The sequence below is a fragment of the Chiroxiphia lanceolata genome, chromosome 3 (assembly GCF_009829145.1).
Source record: "Chiroxiphia lanceolata isolate bChiLan1 chromosome 3, bChiLan1.pri, whole genome shotgun sequence".
NCBI lineage: Eukaryota > Metazoa > Chordata > Aves > Passeriformes > Pipridae > Chiroxiphia > Chiroxiphia lanceolata.
In genome coordinates, this window is record NC_045639.1 from 4,990,830 (window position 1) to 5,010,166 (window position 19,337).

Below are 19,337 nucleotides of genomic sequence, written 5' to 3' on the forward strand. Positions count from 1 at the left end.
TCACAGTATCTTGGTTTGAAATGCCTATTTACTATTCCTCTAAATTTAAGCCTGATGTGCTTGGGTAAGTCTTTTTTTTTTTCCCCCTTAATTTTGGGTGAAGGAAAACTTTTTTTCTTATTTGCTTGGCCCAGTATTGTGGGACTGAGTCAAATTTATAAAACAGCAAAAAGGCACAGGGGAAAAAACCACACTGAAACTTGAAGTGTTTATTAATTAATTTATTTAACTTGCATGTGCATTTGTCTCACCAGTAGCTGGTGTTCACAAAAAAAAAACCTTTGAAATCGACAAAACTTTCAGTAAACTTGATGAACACTGTTTAAAGTATCTAATGATAAGAAAGTTGCAGAAAATTCTTCACTTGCACAGCCTAAAATGTGCTGAATATTGAAGAAAAAAAACCCCCCACCAACCCCTTTTTTTTTTTTATTTTTTTTATTCAAAGATGGTTAAAAAAGTTTAACTTTTGTGGCTAGTTACTACAGTTGTGCCTGTATGCCATTGCCTGGACTGGTGCAGCCGGTTTTCCTGAGTTGTCAAGACTACAAAACAGACCCCCTGGAAGGCTGTGGGTGCTGCTCTCGGCCGGGTGGGCACCGGGAGCGTGTTTGCGGCGGGGCGGCGGGAGCCAAACACATTTTCTGTAGTGCCCTCTTAAAATGTGCAAACAGGGTTAAGAAGAGAAAGCAGAGGGGAGGGGAGTAAGACACACAGATGTGAGAACATCTATTCAATGTTCCAGTTCATATTTATCTCCCTTTTTTTTTTTGTTTAAATTGCTTCTCTCCCTTCAAATATTCTTTTAAGTTTTTAAGGGCAGAACTAAAGGAGCTTCTTTATTATTGGCAACTCTTTTCTCCCAGAGGAAGATCTCTAAAAACAACAGCTCCTGCCAGGTTTAGATGTTTGGTTATAATTTACTACAATAAATAACAATTAATTTATCAACTATGAAACTCCATCATAAGAAAGAAACTGCGTTTTCGCAAAGTTGGCTTTGTGGTTCCTTAAAGATACCGTAAAATGAGGTCAGTAAGAAAAAAAACCAACCAAACTTGAAAAACATGGCTTTTGTATCATACATAATTAAAAAGAACTAATCATTAATAAATAAAAATCATTTATCATTGAAATAATTATGAAGCACTTCTAAAAATTTTAAAGGCAAATCTATTTAGGCCTACAGTTAACATGCAGAGTCATCCAACAAATAACACAAAATTGTACCGTAGTAGTCAACTGTTGCATCAACATTCAGAAAGGTCTGGACAGCAGCACGACTTCTCCTCTCTGGCAAACATCTGGCAGCACATCCCCCAGGTCTGCTGGAGCTCCGGGGATCCCGCTGGGCGATCCCTTCCCGCTGCCAGAGCTCGACAGAAACAACAGAGGCTTTTGTGGTGGCAAAACTGGCCCGGTGGTGGCATAAAAAAGGGCTGGCCCTGGCCTGGGCTGACCCTGGAGCAAAGGCAGGCCAGATGCATTGGCTCCCACCCTGGGGAAAGGGGAGGGAGACCCAGGTGACCACTCACATTCAGCAGCAGCTCTGCCAACTGCGTCACGGGGAGGGCGAGTGCCCAAAGCCAGGCTGCCAGAGCGCCCACAAACATCACTTATCCTTGGCTCTTCAGGCTGCCGAGAGGGTGGGATGAGCGCTCTTCTCACCCCATGGGAAATCTGCAAAACCTTACAACTTCCTAAAGGTGGTTGTGGGCTTTTTTTTTTTTCTTTTTCCTGTTTTCAAAAGGGTTAAAAAAGTAGGAAACTTTAATCTTCTCAAATTCTCGCTAAGGTAACACATTACTTCAACTAACACAACAGTTACATGACAAAGTACTGCAAATTATCAAAACGGACTGTACAGAAAATTACAAACTCGTTGCAAAATACATTGCGCTGCTATGACCGAGATAAAAAGTGCTTTGTTTCGTCAGAAAAGTGTTCTTCTGAAACAGAAGTGCCGTAGCCTGCAGTGAAATTCCGGTGTTTCGCTCTGGCTGTGCTCTCCTCGTTACCTTTCCAACCTGTGCATTTGGTGCCTTCTCCCTGGATGGTGGGAACACAGCAGTGCTGGGGAGCGATGGTCCATGGTGGAGCGTGGCCTCCCAGCTGGGACCAGGATCACTCCCCTGCCCCTCACACACAGGGAGCATAGAGAGCACTTCCTTGGGTTTTTTATACACTGCGTTATTTCAGCAGGGCTGGTTTTCCTTCACAAGGTTTTACTCCTCCCTCCCTGCAGTTCCCACACAGCTGCTGGCATTCCCACACGGCCGTTATCCAGACTCTGCACTGACCTTTTCCCAAAAAGCTGCTGGCTTCAGCGATGCCTGTGTTGCCTCATGAGGGGCACAATGCAAGAAGGGGGCCCAGCCAGTTTGAGGAAGGGGTGTCTCAGCAGTTCCTGTGCCGTGGCTCTCTGCGAGGGCTCCCGCACCAGCATCGAGTCCAAGAAGCCCCGGAGCACTGAGGAGACCTGCAACACCACACTAGTGTTAGGGGTGGACAAAAACATCCACTTCTGGCTGTGTGCACACTGCTTTTCTTGGGAAAAGGGATACAGTGATTCTGCCTATGGTAACAGCTGTACTGAGCTGAAGGGATGTGTCTTCTACATGCTGCTCATGCTGAAACCATTTGGGTATCAGTGGGGTGCAGAAGAGCAGCCCCTGCACAGCTCTGCATGTGGGGGGTGAGAAAAGCACAGTGTGGGCTGAGGGCTCAGGCCTGAAGCACACCCAAAATGGGAGGTGCACACAGGCTTTGGCACTGGGTGTGGACGTGCCAACCCACCCACAGCAGGGCTGATGTGCCGACTTGCTCTGGTCCTGGGGCAGCTTGGGAAGGACAGGGAACACGAGGCTCTGCCCAGCTCCCTTTGCCGTCACTTGCTGCAAAAGCCAAGCCAGGGCTGGGCACAAACAAGGCTACGGCTGATGGCTTTGGCCTCACATCCTCCCCACACAAGTCCTGTGTAGGACCCACTGCTCCAGGTGGGACCTTAGACGTTATCAGCTGGGCACTCAAATGTGTGCCTACAGTGTTATTAAACATGTCACTGCTCAACACCCTCATCACCTAATGGGAAGTCTGACCTTGTGCATGTCCTTCACCCGGGGCGGGAGGTTGTCCCGGATCCGGCGCATGGCCTGCAGCGGCGGCTCGTTGAAGTAGGGAGGTTCCCCATCGATCATCTCTATCACCATGATGCCCAGGGACCAGATATCCACCTGGAACACACAGGTTGGTCATGAACACTGCTGGTAGTGCAGGGGGGGCCAACAGGCTCAGCACTGGGGCTCATGCAAAGCTTGGAGATGGTTCATGCTGCTGTCTGTGGCCAGTCTCAGCCAGCAGTCTGGTGAGCCATCACCATAAATCTTTACCCAGCTGATAATGCTCTTGCCGTTTGAGCAGTAAATGATGGATGAAATGGATTAGCAGTGACTTACAAACCCGGGTCTGCAGCTGTTTTAGGTGCTGTCCACTGGAAGCCCTGTGCACTGGAGAGGCTGCACCCTCCTGCCCTGCATTCCAGCTGCACTGACTGCAGCCCCTGACTGCCCACCCCAGGCTGGCTCTGCAGTGCTGCAGCCAGTGGGAGAGCAGAGCACAACTCAGCTGCTGTGAAATCAGTTACTCTGGGTCCCCTGCAGCTCAAAACCAACAGGAACTTCATTCAAGACCCCAAGGCAAACACAAGCACTTAACTACACCCAGAGCTGCTTCCAGCCAGCAGAGGTAACACATTATATAATTCCTCTGGAAAATGATTCAGCTCCAGACCCAACCCTACTTTTTTTTTTATTTTGGTCCTGGCTTGCTGCAGATCTGTTCCAGAATTCCATTTCTCTAATGACTGTAATTCCTGTCATTTGCCAGCCCAAATACAGCCAGAGCCAGTTCATGCTGCTTTTCTCTTTTCCCAACACTATCCTTGAGCCCAAATCCTTTTTCTTTTTCCCTTCTGGTGAGGAAACCTAATGTAGCCATAAGTTCAGCCACTTTATAATCCTTCTAGTGCTATTAATGGACTAATATACTGATGTTAATACCCCTGGAATGTCTTCCATAATGGCACCTGTCCTGGGAGCATGTCAGTGCCTGTGGGGTGCTCTCACCCTGGGGCAATGCCAAAACAGCTCCTGCTGCATCTCCTGTCTCAGCTCATTTCCTCTTCTCTGTGCATGTACATTTCTTTATCTCTGTACATTTATGTGTGTGTATATATATGTATATAAATATATAATATGTATGTATCTGTGTATCTGTATTTTTGGCTCTATCTGCCTTGCAGGGTTGCTCTCTGCAGCTGTTACTATCAGCACTATCAGGCAGAAGCTCCTGTCCCCACGCAGAGGAGCAAAGGCAGCCGTGTCTCCTGCTGGGGAGCCGTGAGTCACTGTCACGGCTGAGGGCGGGAGAGGGGATTGCTCTTCCCAGGCTGGCAGTGCAGGAGTGCTGTGACTCAGAGCTTCCCAATGGATGGGATATGGCACTGCAGACCTTGCTGGTCTCCTCAGAAGGGTTCTAATAAAAATGTGTGGATTGTCTTTTTCAGAACCATTTGGCAGGGCTTAAAATAGCTCCCACAGACGCGCTTTCTCTACCCCTGTCTCTCAGCTAATGAGAGCAATGACTGCAAGGAACGAGCCGATGGGGACACCAGTGCTACCACAGAGGGTGGCAATCCTACCCACCCAGCTGGCTCACCTGTTTGGGACCCTGCGGGACCTGTGCCTCTGCTGGCATTCCGCCAGAGCAAGGGAATCTCAGGCTTCAGCTGGATGAAAGCAGAGTGCCAATACTGGTGTGACCTGGCTGTGCAGTACAGGTGCATAACCTGGCTGCGGGTTTGGCACGTGCAGGTGTGGACACCTGTGACTGCAGCTCCAGGCTTTTATATTAAAGAGCATCAAAGGGTCTTTCCCAATGTGAAAATAAGGCCAGTTTCCTTTTCAACAGCACCCTAAGCGTAAATACATAAAGGCATTACACTAAGTGTGCTAAATGGAGTTGTTATTTAACGACTTCATCTCGGAGAAACACTTTAAAAGGAGGCACGATGTAGCACTCTGGGGCAAACGTAATTGCTGCTATTTAGCATATCTATGTAAATGCCTTTGAACTGCACGGTGCTCCCTGAGCTCTGTGGGGTCGACCAAGGCACCCCACAGAGGGCAAACAGCAGCTCTGGGTCCTGGCCGTGCCCCCTGCTCTCACCTCGGTGCCGTAGGGCAGGCGGGATATCACCTCCGGAGCCATCCAATACGGTGTCCCAACTAGCGACTTCCTCCTGGGAACCTCCTTGGACACTTGGGCACAGAACCCGAAGTCGGACAATTTTATCTGAAAAGAAAAAGGAAAAGCCCCTCTTGAGTAACAAGGTGAATTCCTGTGAGACACACGTGCCTCTGAAACACACACCTCTGGCTGCAGCGGGAGGGACGGGGATGGAGCTGCAGTGTCTGTCTGGGACAGGACAGCAGCACAGTTTTGCAAGTGTGTCTGGAGACAGAACACAGCCTGGGGAACTTTAAATTCATTAAAATGAAGGCAAGGGAAAGACGTAGGAGAGTGGCAGTGGTGTTCATTACTAACATCATCTGTCACACCTCATTGCCTCTCCACCAGCAAAAGATGCAGAGGTGATAAATGGCTTATAATGGTTAAAAACAGAAGGAAAGCAAAAAATTCTGAAGTAACAGTCTTATAATGAATCTATTATTGCATATGTATAAACCCCATGTCTGTAGTTAGGTATGCATGCTGATACTCAGCAATAAACACATTTCAAGTGACACACACCCCTCCTGGGATGTGTACCCAGGAACATGACCTGTGAGTTTGCCAGAACACAGGTGAAACAAGTGGCATTCACCCCATTCCCTTTCACCACCGAGAGCATGACCCAACACCCACAGAAAGCAAAACCCCTGCCAATGTTTTTTTTAAGACCAGGACCTCACACCATGGACTGTCACTAAAGAAAATGTCATCTTTATGTAGTAACAGAGCTGATTTCGGAAAGGCAGGGAAGGGTACAAGACTCTTCCAAAAAAGAGTTAATGGGACCTGTTCCCTTTGCTTGGGAACTCAGGAATTAGTACTGTCCTTGAGTAGCTGTGGCAGTGACCTGAAATAGAAATAATGGGATACACAAGCACTCCGGAGAGCAGCTCTTGCTGCATCATGTGCCTACTCATACTTTTATGCCAGTTTTTTTTAACAACAGAAATTATGGAAAATTATCACCTCCCCCTCCATGTCGCTGCACAATGCCAAGGTGAAAACTCCTCCAACCCCCAACCAAAACAAGCTGGTCTGAGTGTCGGTGGCATCACCCTCTTCCAGAAACAGCTTGTTCCTTAAGACTGATGTCTCTTCACACACCACCCCCCCCCAGGAGTTATTTGAAGGCCTAGAAGCTGTCACAGGGGTTTTCCTGGGCATTATCCTAACTCCCATCACTCCCAGTTATAGGCTGCACAGTGCCACAGTGACCCAAGGTCCACAGGCCACATATCCCATCACATACTCAGCACCTGGGAATACAAAATGAACCCCAACAGCCCCTGGACAACTGGAGTGGGAAGTTGCATAAATGCCTGCATTGACTTGTTGTCAGCACTGATTTGTTTTCTTTTGGACTCAATGCAGACACTACTTTTTTTAAAGCTGTGGGTGTTATTTTAAAGAGAATTATGAAATGATTGCTGGTATTTCTAAAACAATAATAGCCAAGTTCTCCATGCTAAATGTATTTTTCAGTTTACTGGATGAAGAATGGAAGAAATAATGCGTATTTTGGAAGCAGAGTCCAATCATCTTTTGTAGGAGCACAAGAGGTTTTGCATATCTATTGCTCATTCGAGTACATAAAAGACAACGATTTTCTAAAAAAAGGTAATTGCACAACACAGCCATGAAGAAATCTGCAATGCAGATAATAAGTACTGGAGTAATGAGTATAATGAGGCACTGTATGCAGATCCCAGCACAGGTCAGATGTTATTTCAGCAACATGGATTGAAATCCCAGCTGAAGAACTCCTACACACGTGGGATTTTCTTTCCTTGACAGGATTAACAGGAGCAACTTGTGACTGCTGCAGAAGAAAACCCCTCTTCCTTGGTGAAGTGGGTATCAAATTAAACAAGGGAGCCTTTGGTTAAGGAGTCAGACCAGGCCTGGGAAGCCAACAGCTTCACCTTCTGAAAGGTCTAGATTTGATTCCAGACCAACAGGTTCAGTCCAACCCGCTAAGTCTTGCTTTAGACAGGTGTGTAACAACCTGTAATTTTCTTTGTGTGCAAACTTCATTTTGCTTATTGAGCAAGTCATGTGCAGCATTTTGTCCCCCTCTCTCCCTGCTCAAAGACCAATTAACTGGCAGCAGCATCTCATCCAAGTACATGGCAGTGTGGAACTGGCATTATCAAGCATCTCACAAATGTAAAAGCTACTCTGACCATCAGGGGAGGGTTTCAGCAGTAATGCAGATTATTATTTTAGCATAGAAAGATGTTAGCCTTCTTCACCAGCTTGGAGAAACAGAGCACAGGTACAGCAGCTGCTAACAGAGCACACATACAGAGGCTGCTAACTGAGGGATAACTAAGTGTAGTAAAAAGGAAGTATTTTTGAGAGGCATCACGGTAGGAGCGGGGCAGCCTAAAAGATGATCTCCCATCACCTCCTGTCACTGAGCCATCACCCACATTGTGTAGCTCCTTCTGCCACTGCCTTTTGATGGCTGCAATCCCTCCCCAAGGGATTGCTGCCTGCAGCACAGATGTCCATCACCAGCCAGGCCAGGCCAGGCCTGTGTTTTTGGGATTGAGCTCTCCAACGAGTCACTCACAGGTCACACCCTGCAGTTTCACAGGCCTGGCTCATTTTTTTCCAGGCAGTGTCACCCTGAAGGGGCACAGCTGTTTTCATGGCAGCCCTGGGAGCTGAGGAAGGGCTGGGTGCTCACCCTGCCGTCGCTGGTGAGGAGGATGGAGTCGCTCTTGATGTCGCGGTGGATGACACCCTGGTTGTGCAGGTAGGACAGGGCTCTCAGGACAGACAGACAGACGGTCGCGATCTGCTCCTCGTTCATCCTGAAACAGCAACGTCGGAAAAACGGAGTGTTAAGGAAGACAGTGGGGAAGGGGAGCTGCAACAAAGGGACACAAGTTCCCCTTCAGGACAGCCACTTTTAGGCAGTGGCTCTGTGGGGTGAATCTCTGGTCCTATTTCTGACCAAAAACATGGGATGAGGGGTGAGGATCAACTCTGCAACGAGGTCTGGATAAGTCTCCCTGCAGCACTAAAAAAGTTGAGTGCTCCATGTGATGCAGCCTGTGACAGTGAGCCTGTTTCCCTCCGGGAAATAAAGGGAATGCCTTATTTACAGTAAGCTCAGTGCTTGCCAGGGAGGGTGAACCACCACTGGGATGGAAACAGGTGTGGAATGAATATGAGAAAAAAACTCACTCCTAATTGTGCAGACAAAACATCAAGCCCTGGGTGTAGCTCTTGGGGAGCACTTTTATGCCTTCTGTAAAAATATGCCTGGTATTTCAGCAGAAAAATAAACAAGAGGCCTAATTTCTATGCAAGGTTGAAACCCCCCATTTTGGGATGTGCACCCTGGTACTGCTGCCCCATTGCTGGATGTCCCCAGCATCTCTCTTACATGAGCAGGAAAACTCTCATCGAGATTTCTGCTCTAACTTTGTGTGCCATTTGTAGCAAAATCTTTGAGGGAAGGTCATGCAATGTAAAAAAAGCCCAGAAGATTAAGAAAAGACTGTTTTGAGCTAAAAAATAGATGACAGCTCTTAAGAAGTGGTGTCCTGGGAACATCTGTTTGCTGTTAAACTCCTGTCAGAAATATCTAAGATAGAGCTTTTAATGTTTTGGGTTGCAGTAGTTAGCAAATGACTTGCAATATTGTGATTTACTTCAGCACACAAGCTAAGGAAGCAATGAAAAAATAAAATACCTGTGTTACAGCTCTGCTCTTGGTAGGGTCTAAGAGCATCATTTAACTATGAGAGAAGACAAATTTTCTAATTTATTATTCCTTGCTTTTCTTCTTGCTCCCCTAATACTCTCCCACTGATCTGATGTGGAAATTTTAATTTTTTTTTTTATTCAAGAGGAAGAAATTAAATAAAGAATCGCTCTTCCCTATTTCATTATCAGGAGCAGATGAGCAAAGATCAGGTGGAAAGAGGGCTGTAAAATCTAATGTCTCCCATCAGAAGAGGCAGAGCAGTTCCATACACTGCAGCTCTTGTGCTGGTGGATTACCTGCTTTAAAGGTGTGACATTAACTGAAATATGGGAACGTGCTCTACCACAAGCACAAATATTCTGATATAAAAACTCTCTTCCCTTTATGTTTTAGGCTTGATTTGCAGACAACCTTTCTGACAGCCTGGTTACATGGTTTGTGAATATGGAGAGAAACTACCCTTAGGACTGACGTGGTCATGACAGCAAAATCAACAATGCAGATCACCAAACAAGGAAAAGAACTTTTTTTTTTGGGCCATTTTTAGGAAGTAATGGATAAAAGTTGTGTTGCTGATGAACTACCAACTAAATTGCAGCAAATCCCCATCTACCAGCAAGCCCTCTCAGGTATTTCTTTCCCTTTGATTTAAAAAATGCTGGTACTGACAGGAATTCCTCTGCAGTGGCTTATTTTGCTGGTAAAGGAAGCATGCTATGTATGGGTATAAGTATATATATGTACATCTATATATCTATATCTAGATATAGATATAGAAATATATAGTTTATATATATATAGCTATGTATATGTATATATATATGCATAGATAGCTATATGCAGATATGCATATATATATTTATGTATATATGTTTTATATATATATTTATGTGTGTATATATGTATATATGTTTTCCATGAATGTATATGGCACGTATTTTTATGTTTTTATATATGTATTTTGTATGTACTTACAAATACACAGCCGTATATAAAAAAAATATGTTTTATATATATAAAACTAAATACAGTATAAACGTATGTTATATATACATAAAATAAAAATAAGAATAAATAAGAATAAAAATAAAACAAGAATAAGATTAAAAATAAAGATAAGAATAAAAATAAAATAAGATTAAAAATAAAATAAGAATAAAAATAAAAACACATATCTAGAGCTGGGAGGTGCCCAGCTGCCCTCAGCAGCAGGTGAGCTCCAGAGGGCACGGTCCAGAGGAATCCATGAGGGAAAGCCAGGGCATCTCCCCCCCAGCCAGGCTACGTGTTGGGCTTTAGGCTGCAGGTCCCTCATCCCACCTGGTGTGAGTGACGATGTCGGTCAAAGCGCCGCCCTCCAGGAACTCCATCACCACCCAGAGCTCGTCTCCCACGAGGTAACTGTTGTACATGTCGACCACGTTCTCGTGGTGGTAATCCCTCATGATCACCACCTGTGGGGCACAGAAAGGTGGCCTGTGAGTCGCTACAAGCGTTGTCTGACACTTGTTCAGACTTTCTTTCTCGCTGTGCTGTTCTCTCGGTGCTCGCTGAAGGTTCGGGGATGAACCACATCCTCCCTAACCCTTACAGCCAGCACATAAACAAAACCAGTGTATTTACATAAAAATATCAGTCATCGTAAACACCAGGAGGAACAAGGAATCTCTAGCTGCCAAAGTATGAGCGGTAGATAATTGTTTTATTTCAGCCTGCAGGAACAGAACTGTTTATTTAATTGGTTTTTTATTGCCAACTGCCTTCAGTACAACAGAGATTTATTCTTTTTTTTTTTAACCTGATCAATCATTCACCGCATCGAAGTCGTTTTCATCATGAACCCAGTGGTTCATGTTTTATATAGAGATATATAGATATATTGCATGGAATTTTAAAATGCTGGTAATGCAGGGGATGACTCAAATCCCACATCTACAAGGGACTGTACAACTGGGACCACAGTAAGAGCAGCCCAGCCAAGGCAGTGACCGTGAGCACGGGGGACTGAGAGCTGTCAGAACAGTGACCAGGAGAGAAAACAACAGCCAGGGAAGGCTTCATTACAGACAGAGGAATTTCAGTGCTGCTCAAAAGAGGTTCTTGGCTGACATGAGTGACTGGAGCGTGTCAGGGAAGCAGCTTGGTCCTGCACAGCGTGTAGGACCTGCTTCAAGATGTTACTGCTCAAGAAATGCTCAGTTAGAGCCACCACAGCCCAATTCAGTGCTGCCTTCCAGCAGACACAAAGCCAAGCCCAAGTACCTGGTACGGCCATGCACTGTGCAAAGAACTGGGTGAAGTTTCCTAAAAACTAATATTTTAATTAAAAAATTTTAAGTTTTTAAAGATTTTAAAGAAACCAGTCTGTCATGCGCTGAGGGAAGATCCACTTATAGTCAAAATACAGGAAACAAAAGATAGAATTATAAAGTTCATTTTCACAAGAGGTTTCCCTGGGCTCCTGCAGTGGTTTTGGTGTTGATCAGCATATTTACAAGTGATCTTGAAAAGGGAGCAGGGGACACAACCCACTAGCTTCTTTAAGGGAATAAGAAGTAAAAAAATGGAAAAACTCTTCAAGTTGCATAAGGTACTCTCAGCCTCAAACAACTGGGTGAAAAAATGGCAAATGAAAACCAGTGTTCTGAAATTTAAAATAATGTACGTGGGGAAAACAGTCTCCCATAAGCACTTGTGGGCTCTGAGCTGGCTGCAAACACTCAGGAGAGGAGATGTGGGAAGTAACACAGATGGTTCCATAAAAAAAGCATTGTCAGCTCTTAGCTCAGTAACCATCAAGAAAGCAAAGGGTTAGGAGAGGAAGGAGAAAGGAAACAAAAAGCATGTGTATTCCAGAATACAGTGCAAATGCTTCTTGAACAGTCTGGTCAGTTTGGATCCTCCGTCTTGGAAGGATAAATTATGTCAGGAAACAGAAAAAGGCACAGGGCTATGCCTGTGCACCTGATACCCTGCATGGACCAGCTGATACATTTCTGAGCTGACTGCTGTGACAACATCACAGGTTTAAAGCCAGGAGGAGATGTAGCTCATTTAAAACTGGTCTGGTTATACAATATTTACACAGTATAGATGCCTGCGGGACTCACCACCTCTTTCAGGGAGTTATTAATTTGGCTCTTGAGGGTGCCATTTGGCCCATGACTCCTGCTGAGCCCACTGCCTGCAAAACCCACCACACCACCCAAAATAACTCACCTCATTGAAGAGCAGCTCCCTCCTCTGCTGTTTCCTGAGATCCATCTTCTTCACGGCCACCTGCTTTCCCGTGTGCTTCTCGGTGGCGATGCAGACGATCCCCGTGGAGCCCTCCCCGATCTTGATGAAGTTGTCCAAGTACTCCCGGGGGTCCCCGGGACTGACCACGAGCTGCAGGGCAGCTCTGAACTGTTCGTGGGACACCCTGGAGGGCTGCTGGTCCGAGGAGGAACCCCAGCTGGGTGGAGGGTAAGCACTTGACGTGATACTTGGGGAGCTGGGATAGGAGGCGGTGGAAATATAGGGAGAGCCGGGCTGGAGAGATGGCTGGTGATAGTGGGGTGCTTTGTGGTAGACCAGAGGGTACTGGTAGCTGCTGCTTGAATAGCTGACTTTGCTCTGACTTTGAGGTAGCTTTACTGGGCCCCGGGGGTAGGTGTCTGACCCAGAGAGCGGCGGGCTGACGACCAGCTGCGCTCGATCATAATCCACCTGCAACACAAAAGCAGAGCAGTGACAGCTTTCTGACTCAATTAGTTTCCTGGAGGTCCTCAGTGGATGCCAGCACAACATGGTCCCACGTGTACCTGTACCTGTTCTCCTCAACATGACACTGCTTGCCTGTGTCTGAACAAAGAGTTTTACACCACTGGGCTCCTGTGCTCTCATCAGCATTCAAATGAGGCCAGGGGAGACCATGAGATCTTTTGTGCATCTCAGGTCCATTCTTCTGTCCAGTTACCTGTTTGTAGACACAATAATCCTTGTTTAATCATAGAATGGCCTGGGTTGGAAGGGACCTATGCTCCAAAAAGTGTATGTGCTCTGTATCTGCAGTGCCCTGCAGGCTCTCTCGGCCATTGCCTCCAAGAATCCATCCCTTACAGAACCAGCAGCCCTTTGGCAAATTCCAATTTATGACTTTCTTTTCAAATACGAATACCTGGATTATGATTCTCAACTCTTAGTCTTTTTTTATGCTTTTCCCCAGCAATCCAGGGATGACCCAACCTCTCCTTGTGGAGGCAGTGATACCCTGAAATCCCTGTCACCTCCTGCCTTGCCACGCTATCAGCTGTTGTTTGAGTGATTGCACACATGGGTATGACAAGCAGCCTAATTCAATTCACCATTTCTTAAATCATTTTCCACAGTGACACACAGTGACTACTGCAGTGTCACGAAACTGCTAATTTTCACCTGAAATCAGAGAAAATCACAAAGCAAATTATCCCAATGGGAGGCCTTGTTCATTTGTCGATTCCCTCCTTATTTTTCTTTTTTTTTTTTTTTTATTTTCCAAGCTTCTCTAAGCTTCTTACACTGAAAGCAAACCAACATTTCACAAACATAATAGTTTGAAAAACCAAAGGATGTGAGACAAAGAAACAAAACAAAACAAAACCCACCCAAACCCTACATTTTTTGCTCTGGAAAAGAGCATCTCCACATTTTCAATACAACATGTGTGACTCCTGATGACGTGTGGAGCATCTCGGGGCAAGGGGGTGGTTTGACACAGGCTCATCATGTAGCACAATTACAAATAATTATGGCAATGAGTTCATTTAATCAATCAATTTCAGTGGCAGCGCACAGGGATGGACAGAGCAGCAAACTCTGCACAGCTCACGGTTGCTACTATTACTGCTGGCTGCCGGCCAGGAGTCCCTGATCCATGTTAGTTAAATGCACATTAATCTGAATTTGGCAGTGTAATCAAGGACCCAACTGAACTGTGAAATTGAATTCTGCGGTGGAACATCATTTGACCATTTTATGCTAAGACTGCAAAAAGAAAAAAAAAAGTAAAAAAAAAAAATCTGCCGCAGCATCAATTTATCACTGTGGGCTCTGCACGGAGAGGAGGAGTTTGGAGCTGGAGTCCCCTTGGTGAAGGGAGAAAAGCCTCCAGTGCAATATTGTATCAGTGCTTTTCTGCCTCAGGGGTGAGCTGGGGTGCCCCTCTCCTCATTCTGCCTGATGTTTAGCAGGGAAGGGGGAATGCCTCTCCAGAGGGGCTGCTCGGAGATTCCCCTTGGAAACATGAAGTTGGAGTCTGCTTCCATTCAAGACTTGCACACTGACAGCTCCCAGCCATATGGAGTATCCAGCGAGCACGTAGCAGTGTTGTGCAGCCGCCTCCCAGGATGCTGGTTTTGCCTAAGCAAAAATCCCCATGATTACAGCCATAATTTCCCTTACTCTGCCAGGCAGCGGTGGCCATAAAATAGAAGAGAGTCAGAGACACCACGAATTTCATGAAGGACATTATATCTGCCAAACTAATTAATGCAGAAAAGTGCTCAGATGGTTTGGCGGAGGGAGGGGAACTCAATCTAGCCCTGTCCTATATATCTGTGTATGCAGGGACACATAAATTACAGTTCTGGGTGTAAATACACCATTTTCTTTATAACTACTGAGACAGGGAAAGCCCTGTCTGGAAATTCAAGCTGGATAAATCCACGCTAATGAATTATTTGAGGCTTCACCCATGTCTGGTATTTCTGAGTATGCCCCAGGCTTAACACCGTGGCAAAAGTATATTCTGCAGTGAAATTTTAGAATGAAAATTCAGGTGTTTGGTGTGCTTGCTAGGAATTTGTGAAAGCTTTTTGAGGTTAGCACTGCAGTACAACTCAAGCCCGTTTACTTCCTGAATCCCAAGAAAGGTCACAAAAAGTCAGGCGCTGTAATGAGCAAATCAGCTGAACCTCTCCTCCCAGGCTGTGTCCTGACGCAGTGCCCGCCATCCGCGGCAAAATCGAACATGCTTTACGCCACTAATAATTCTATTTCTGCCACTGAATGCAGTCACCTACTGAAAGGAAATTCTTTAAATACTACAAAGGAAAGAGGAAGTCAGCCCTGTGCTCACCCAAGACCGGGTCAAAGGAGCAGCTGAGGTCTGACACGACATCCATCACGGTGTTGCTGCCGGCTGGGTCGCTTCAACAGCTCGCAGCACCTCCCGCACCTGCACGCGGCCGTGGCGGCAGCCGGGGCTTTTTGGCATTAAAAGGTGGATGTAACACAGTGTTCAAACTCATTCCAGTTCCCAATCAGTGACGCCTGTTCTGTACTACACACCTGCTTGTTCCTAAGGGGTTCCTTCCTTTCAGAACCTTTGGCTTTCTGCCGAGCGGGTGTCCCTGTGCGCTCTGCAGTGGGACTGCGGCAGAGCCACAGCCCTGCAGCCAGAGCCCACGTCCTCCCAGTCCCTGGAGAGAGGGACTCACCTCTCAGTAACACAGAATGGATTTCTGATTGATTAGGTTTCAGTAAAAGGTGTGGAAGGGATGGTCTGTAAATCTCACGGAGATCACAAGGGCAAAGGTTACTCTCTGGTGCTTTGCTGATGGAAATCTCCAAGACTCCCTGTTCCATGCACAGAGGTGGCAGGCAGCACTCATGTAAAGCCACTGGTGTGTGAATGAGAAGGAAAAAAGGGAAAGGTTTCTGTTAGCAAAGGCTTGGCCCTGCCTTTGCCAGGCTGGAGATGTCCTCCTGGTGCTGAGTCCCTGCAAACACACAGCAGGATGGTGGTGGTGCTGCGCAGCAGTCAGGTTAGAAAGAGAGAGCTGGGGACAGCAGACATCATGGCTCCTTGGAGGAGGGACAGGAGAGGGTGTCATGGAGAGCTCCTACTGGAAAATGACAGGGAAAGGAGCTTTGAAATAACAAGGCCCAGTGCCAAAAGTTAAAAGGGCTGCCTGCGATAAAGAGGCAGCCCTTTTAAAAAGCAAACATGCAGAGCAGAGTGGCCAAAAATAAGCAGGACTGTGAGAACATATTGAGGTGACTCCACTGAACAAAGTGGGATGTAAACTCTGTGTGGTGAGGGTAACACAGCAGGCCCTCTGACCCCATGAAGGTATTACCAGAGTTAATCTAAACGACAGGAGAGCAGGTGGGTATCAGAGGGGTGGATTGGAGGGAACCAAATCTGAGCCTCCAGCTTCTTACACCTCTCACTGCATCACTGATGATGAAACCGAGCAGATATTTGATTTATCTGACACCTATCACCTGCAAATAATACTGAAGTAAGTCTGCTCTTCACATTTACAAGCCAAAATGAACATCTTTGTAAAACACACTTTGATGCCATACCTTTGTGCCTGCAGACTTTTTCACTGCTGACTTTCCCCCCCACTTTTAATTATACTTTACAGCCAATCCCATTTGTAAAATATCTGATTTGAGATCTGACTGTCATTCAGTAAGCCCATTTGATGAACCATTATCTCACTAATGCCTCCTTGAAAAGAAGATTCTTCAGCAACCATCCAGGGCAAGAAACTGCTATTCACTTCCAGGAGCTGTGTATGGGTTTGGGAACTGAAACTGCTGCATTGAACAGTGAATCATCAGGTTTCGACACAGGAAGGCTGTAGGAGTGTTTTTGATGCTCCGAGGAGAGAAACACCTCACAATGAACCTTGCATGGAGGCACCTCTTTTTTTTTTTTTAATAAAAGTTGTTACTGCATTTTAATGGGATATTTTTCAAAGTGCCTGGAGTGCTTTGAGTCATGTAAAATATACCTCTGCCTTCTGCCCTACTGAATGCTGTAAAATTGGCAGAAGCAGGTGCAAGAGGGTCTCTGAATTATTGGATTTGTCTTTTCTAAACTCTGACAAAACTAATGCTTTCAGTTAAGAAAATGGCAACTAACCCATCCCTGGTTTTCCTCACAACTTCCAGAACCCACACTGAAGGCCATACTGGTGCTCAGTTACTACCACACACACTCCTCCCACTACACCCTGAGCTTCAGAAAGGCATGTAAAGAGAGCTGGTAACTTTTTTACTCCCCCCCTCAAGCTCCAAAACCCAGCTCTGTGCTTTAATGCACCTTAACAACTCCCTACTCAGCACGTTTGGGAAGTCACAGCAACCCAAGACTTGGAAAAAGAAGCGATCATCTCGGTGCCCGTTGCTAGGGGAACTCGGGAATGTTCAGTGCAAGCCACACTGCAAAAGCACCTCTTGCAGAATATTAGATGTTTAAGCAGATCATCATCGTGGCTACGTGACTGGAGGTGTGAGGAAAGTGATATTCCCTTAACTGAATAAATAGTTTCAGCAAACTCTTACAAGGTAGGGCAAGGTAGCTTGTGTGGGTAATATTCCTCACGTGGCAGAACAGGTCAAAAACGTATTCAGTGAGCTGCCTGTAGATAACATGGTTGAAATGCTTTTTTGCACATTAGCCCTGCTTTTTTTAAACTACACCTAAAATGTCTTGGGTGAGGTAAGCTGCTTTGATTTCATTTCACTGCTTATAAATACAGCAGTTTCACCATTCTCACTAGTGGCGAAGGGTTAATAAACCTTGTGATATAAAGATGGCATCAGTATAATAGAAATACTAAATCACAGAAGTCTCAGCCTTACACAGTAAAAATTCCAACACAAAAGCACCTGATATACAAACCAGACCAGCTTCTCACCTCCTGCTGAGCTCTGAACAGGCATATGAACTCTCAATGCTGCAAAAAACTGCCAAAGAACTTGGGGTTATTGGGAATTCCAAGTGAAATCCCTGGAAGATGCGCATCTCCAAACTTGTTTTTTAAACCTATCTTAAACCCTGACATCCTGAAAATGGATGTCCCTGACATCCATTTTCACAGACCTGAGTAAAGAGGAGTGGGTTTCTACACCCACCAAGCAGCAGCCACGCAGCTCCCAGGGATGTCACCAGCCACGTTTGGCATCACGTGCCCAAGCAAAGGCTCCTTGCCCATAATTTTTTGCACACCCCTAATTTTTTTTACACTCCCTTTCTGGAGAGGCTTATCCCTGCCCTGGCAGCCCTGTCACCAGGCATGTCAGGTTACCTTGGGGATGCCTGCTGCGGTTTCGGACAGGCGGGGGTAGGTGTAGGAGCTGTAGGAATGTCCTTGCTGGTGTGCTTTGAACGCGCTCGCTCCGTAGGGCATGGCCGGCTCCTGCAGACCAGAGCCCGACCTGGACCTCTGCCTCATGGCTGGCTGAGGGCTCGCCGGATCCACGTAGGATGACTTGGGCCTCTTGTCGTAGTCATCCTTGCCCAGGCCGTGTCCCCAGTCGCTGTCACCGTACTCCAGCCTCTCCTTGGGGCACTCGCTCTGCACCGACGCTCGGGACGGGGTGTAAGGAAAGGGATCTCTATAGTCCAGGGAGGATCCGCTGGGGATCCGCTGGTACTCCAGCTTTAGGCCGCCGTATTCCAGCGGTTTGGGCTTGGTGTCCAGGTGTGCATGGTAATCTGGGAGGAACCTGGAGAGGTCTGACTGCAGGGGTGTCACTTCCGAGTAATAGATGTCCCGGGACGTCACCTTCATCATGTGCCCGTTCTGCTTGGCGGCGTAGCTGCCTTTGTAGTACCGCTCTAACTCTTCCCCATAAACAGTCTTGTCTCGATATTTTTCCACGACATAGTCTGTTGTGGTGTCTGACTCACTGGAGTACTGGGAATACGTGATGTAACCATTTTCCTCCTGGTGCCTTGGCACGTGGTTTGCGTTTCCTTGGTGGTGGTGGGTGGGAGGACTTTCCTTCCGCAGGGAATTGGACCTTGTCACTGAGATATTGTCAAACTCTTCCAGCAGGCCGTTGATTGAAGTATCCTTTCGAGGCTTATTTCCTCGAACAATAGTCTGGGAATAAGAAATTGCTTTGATTAAATACTGACTTTCGTTTAATAGCTGATCAAGAAAACCACCGGGAAGTAAAAAAGTCTACAAATCACCCAGAAATACATGTAATGATGTGTCATGTTCTGCAGTCACATATCTCATTGCTAGGAAAAAAAATCTCACTAAATACTTACAGTAGGGCAGAAAGGAAGAATCAAAGAGAGGTTAAATTCAGGGTAGATCATAAGCTGGGATCTGGCATGCAACTCCAAGACACTCTCAAAAAGCCCAATTTAAGAGGTGGGTGTTCAGCAGCCAACAATAGAGACATTTAAACATCTAAAACCACTACTTATTTTTTATTTGCTATTATTCAGTTGTGTACATCAAGCCAAACTGGTGGGCTGAATCAGATTTACAGGGTACGCATAAGCTAAAGGAAAATCATTCAGTGTTCACTTCTACATGTTATTTTA

The 19,337-nt window shown here is 46.1% G+C and overlaps 1 protein-coding gene across 8 annotated transcripts in view; it reads right to left on the reverse strand.

The window, feature by feature from the left end:
• Window positions 1-206: 206 nt before the first annotated feature.
• The window catches only part of PAK5 (p21 (RAC1) activated kinase 5), a 199,506-nt gene continuing 180,375 nt past the window's right edge, over window positions 207-19,337 (reverse strand). For 7 of the 8 annotated variants that reach the window (XM_032682856.1, XM_032682857.1, XM_032682854.1 and 4 more), the window contains 7 exons: window positions 18,082-18,882; window positions 12,233-12,724; window positions 10,334-10,467; window positions 7,985-8,111; window positions 5,227-5,352; window positions 3,099-3,233; window positions 207-2,479 (listed from right to left, as the gene is read on the reverse strand). In XM_032682856.1, coding sequence (XP_032538747.1) covers window positions 2,324-2,479; window positions 3,099-3,233; window positions 5,227-5,352; window positions 7,985-8,111; window positions 10,334-10,467; window positions 12,233-12,724; window positions 18,082-18,882 — 1,971 coding nt within the window. In that variant the 3' untranslated portion in view covers window positions 207-2,323. The remainder of the gene's footprint in view (window positions 2,480-3,098; window positions 3,234-5,226; window positions 5,353-7,984; window positions 8,112-10,333; window positions 10,468-12,232; window positions 12,725-18,081; window positions 18,883-19,337) is intronic. The other variant, XM_032682858.1, reaches the window with a different exon arrangement.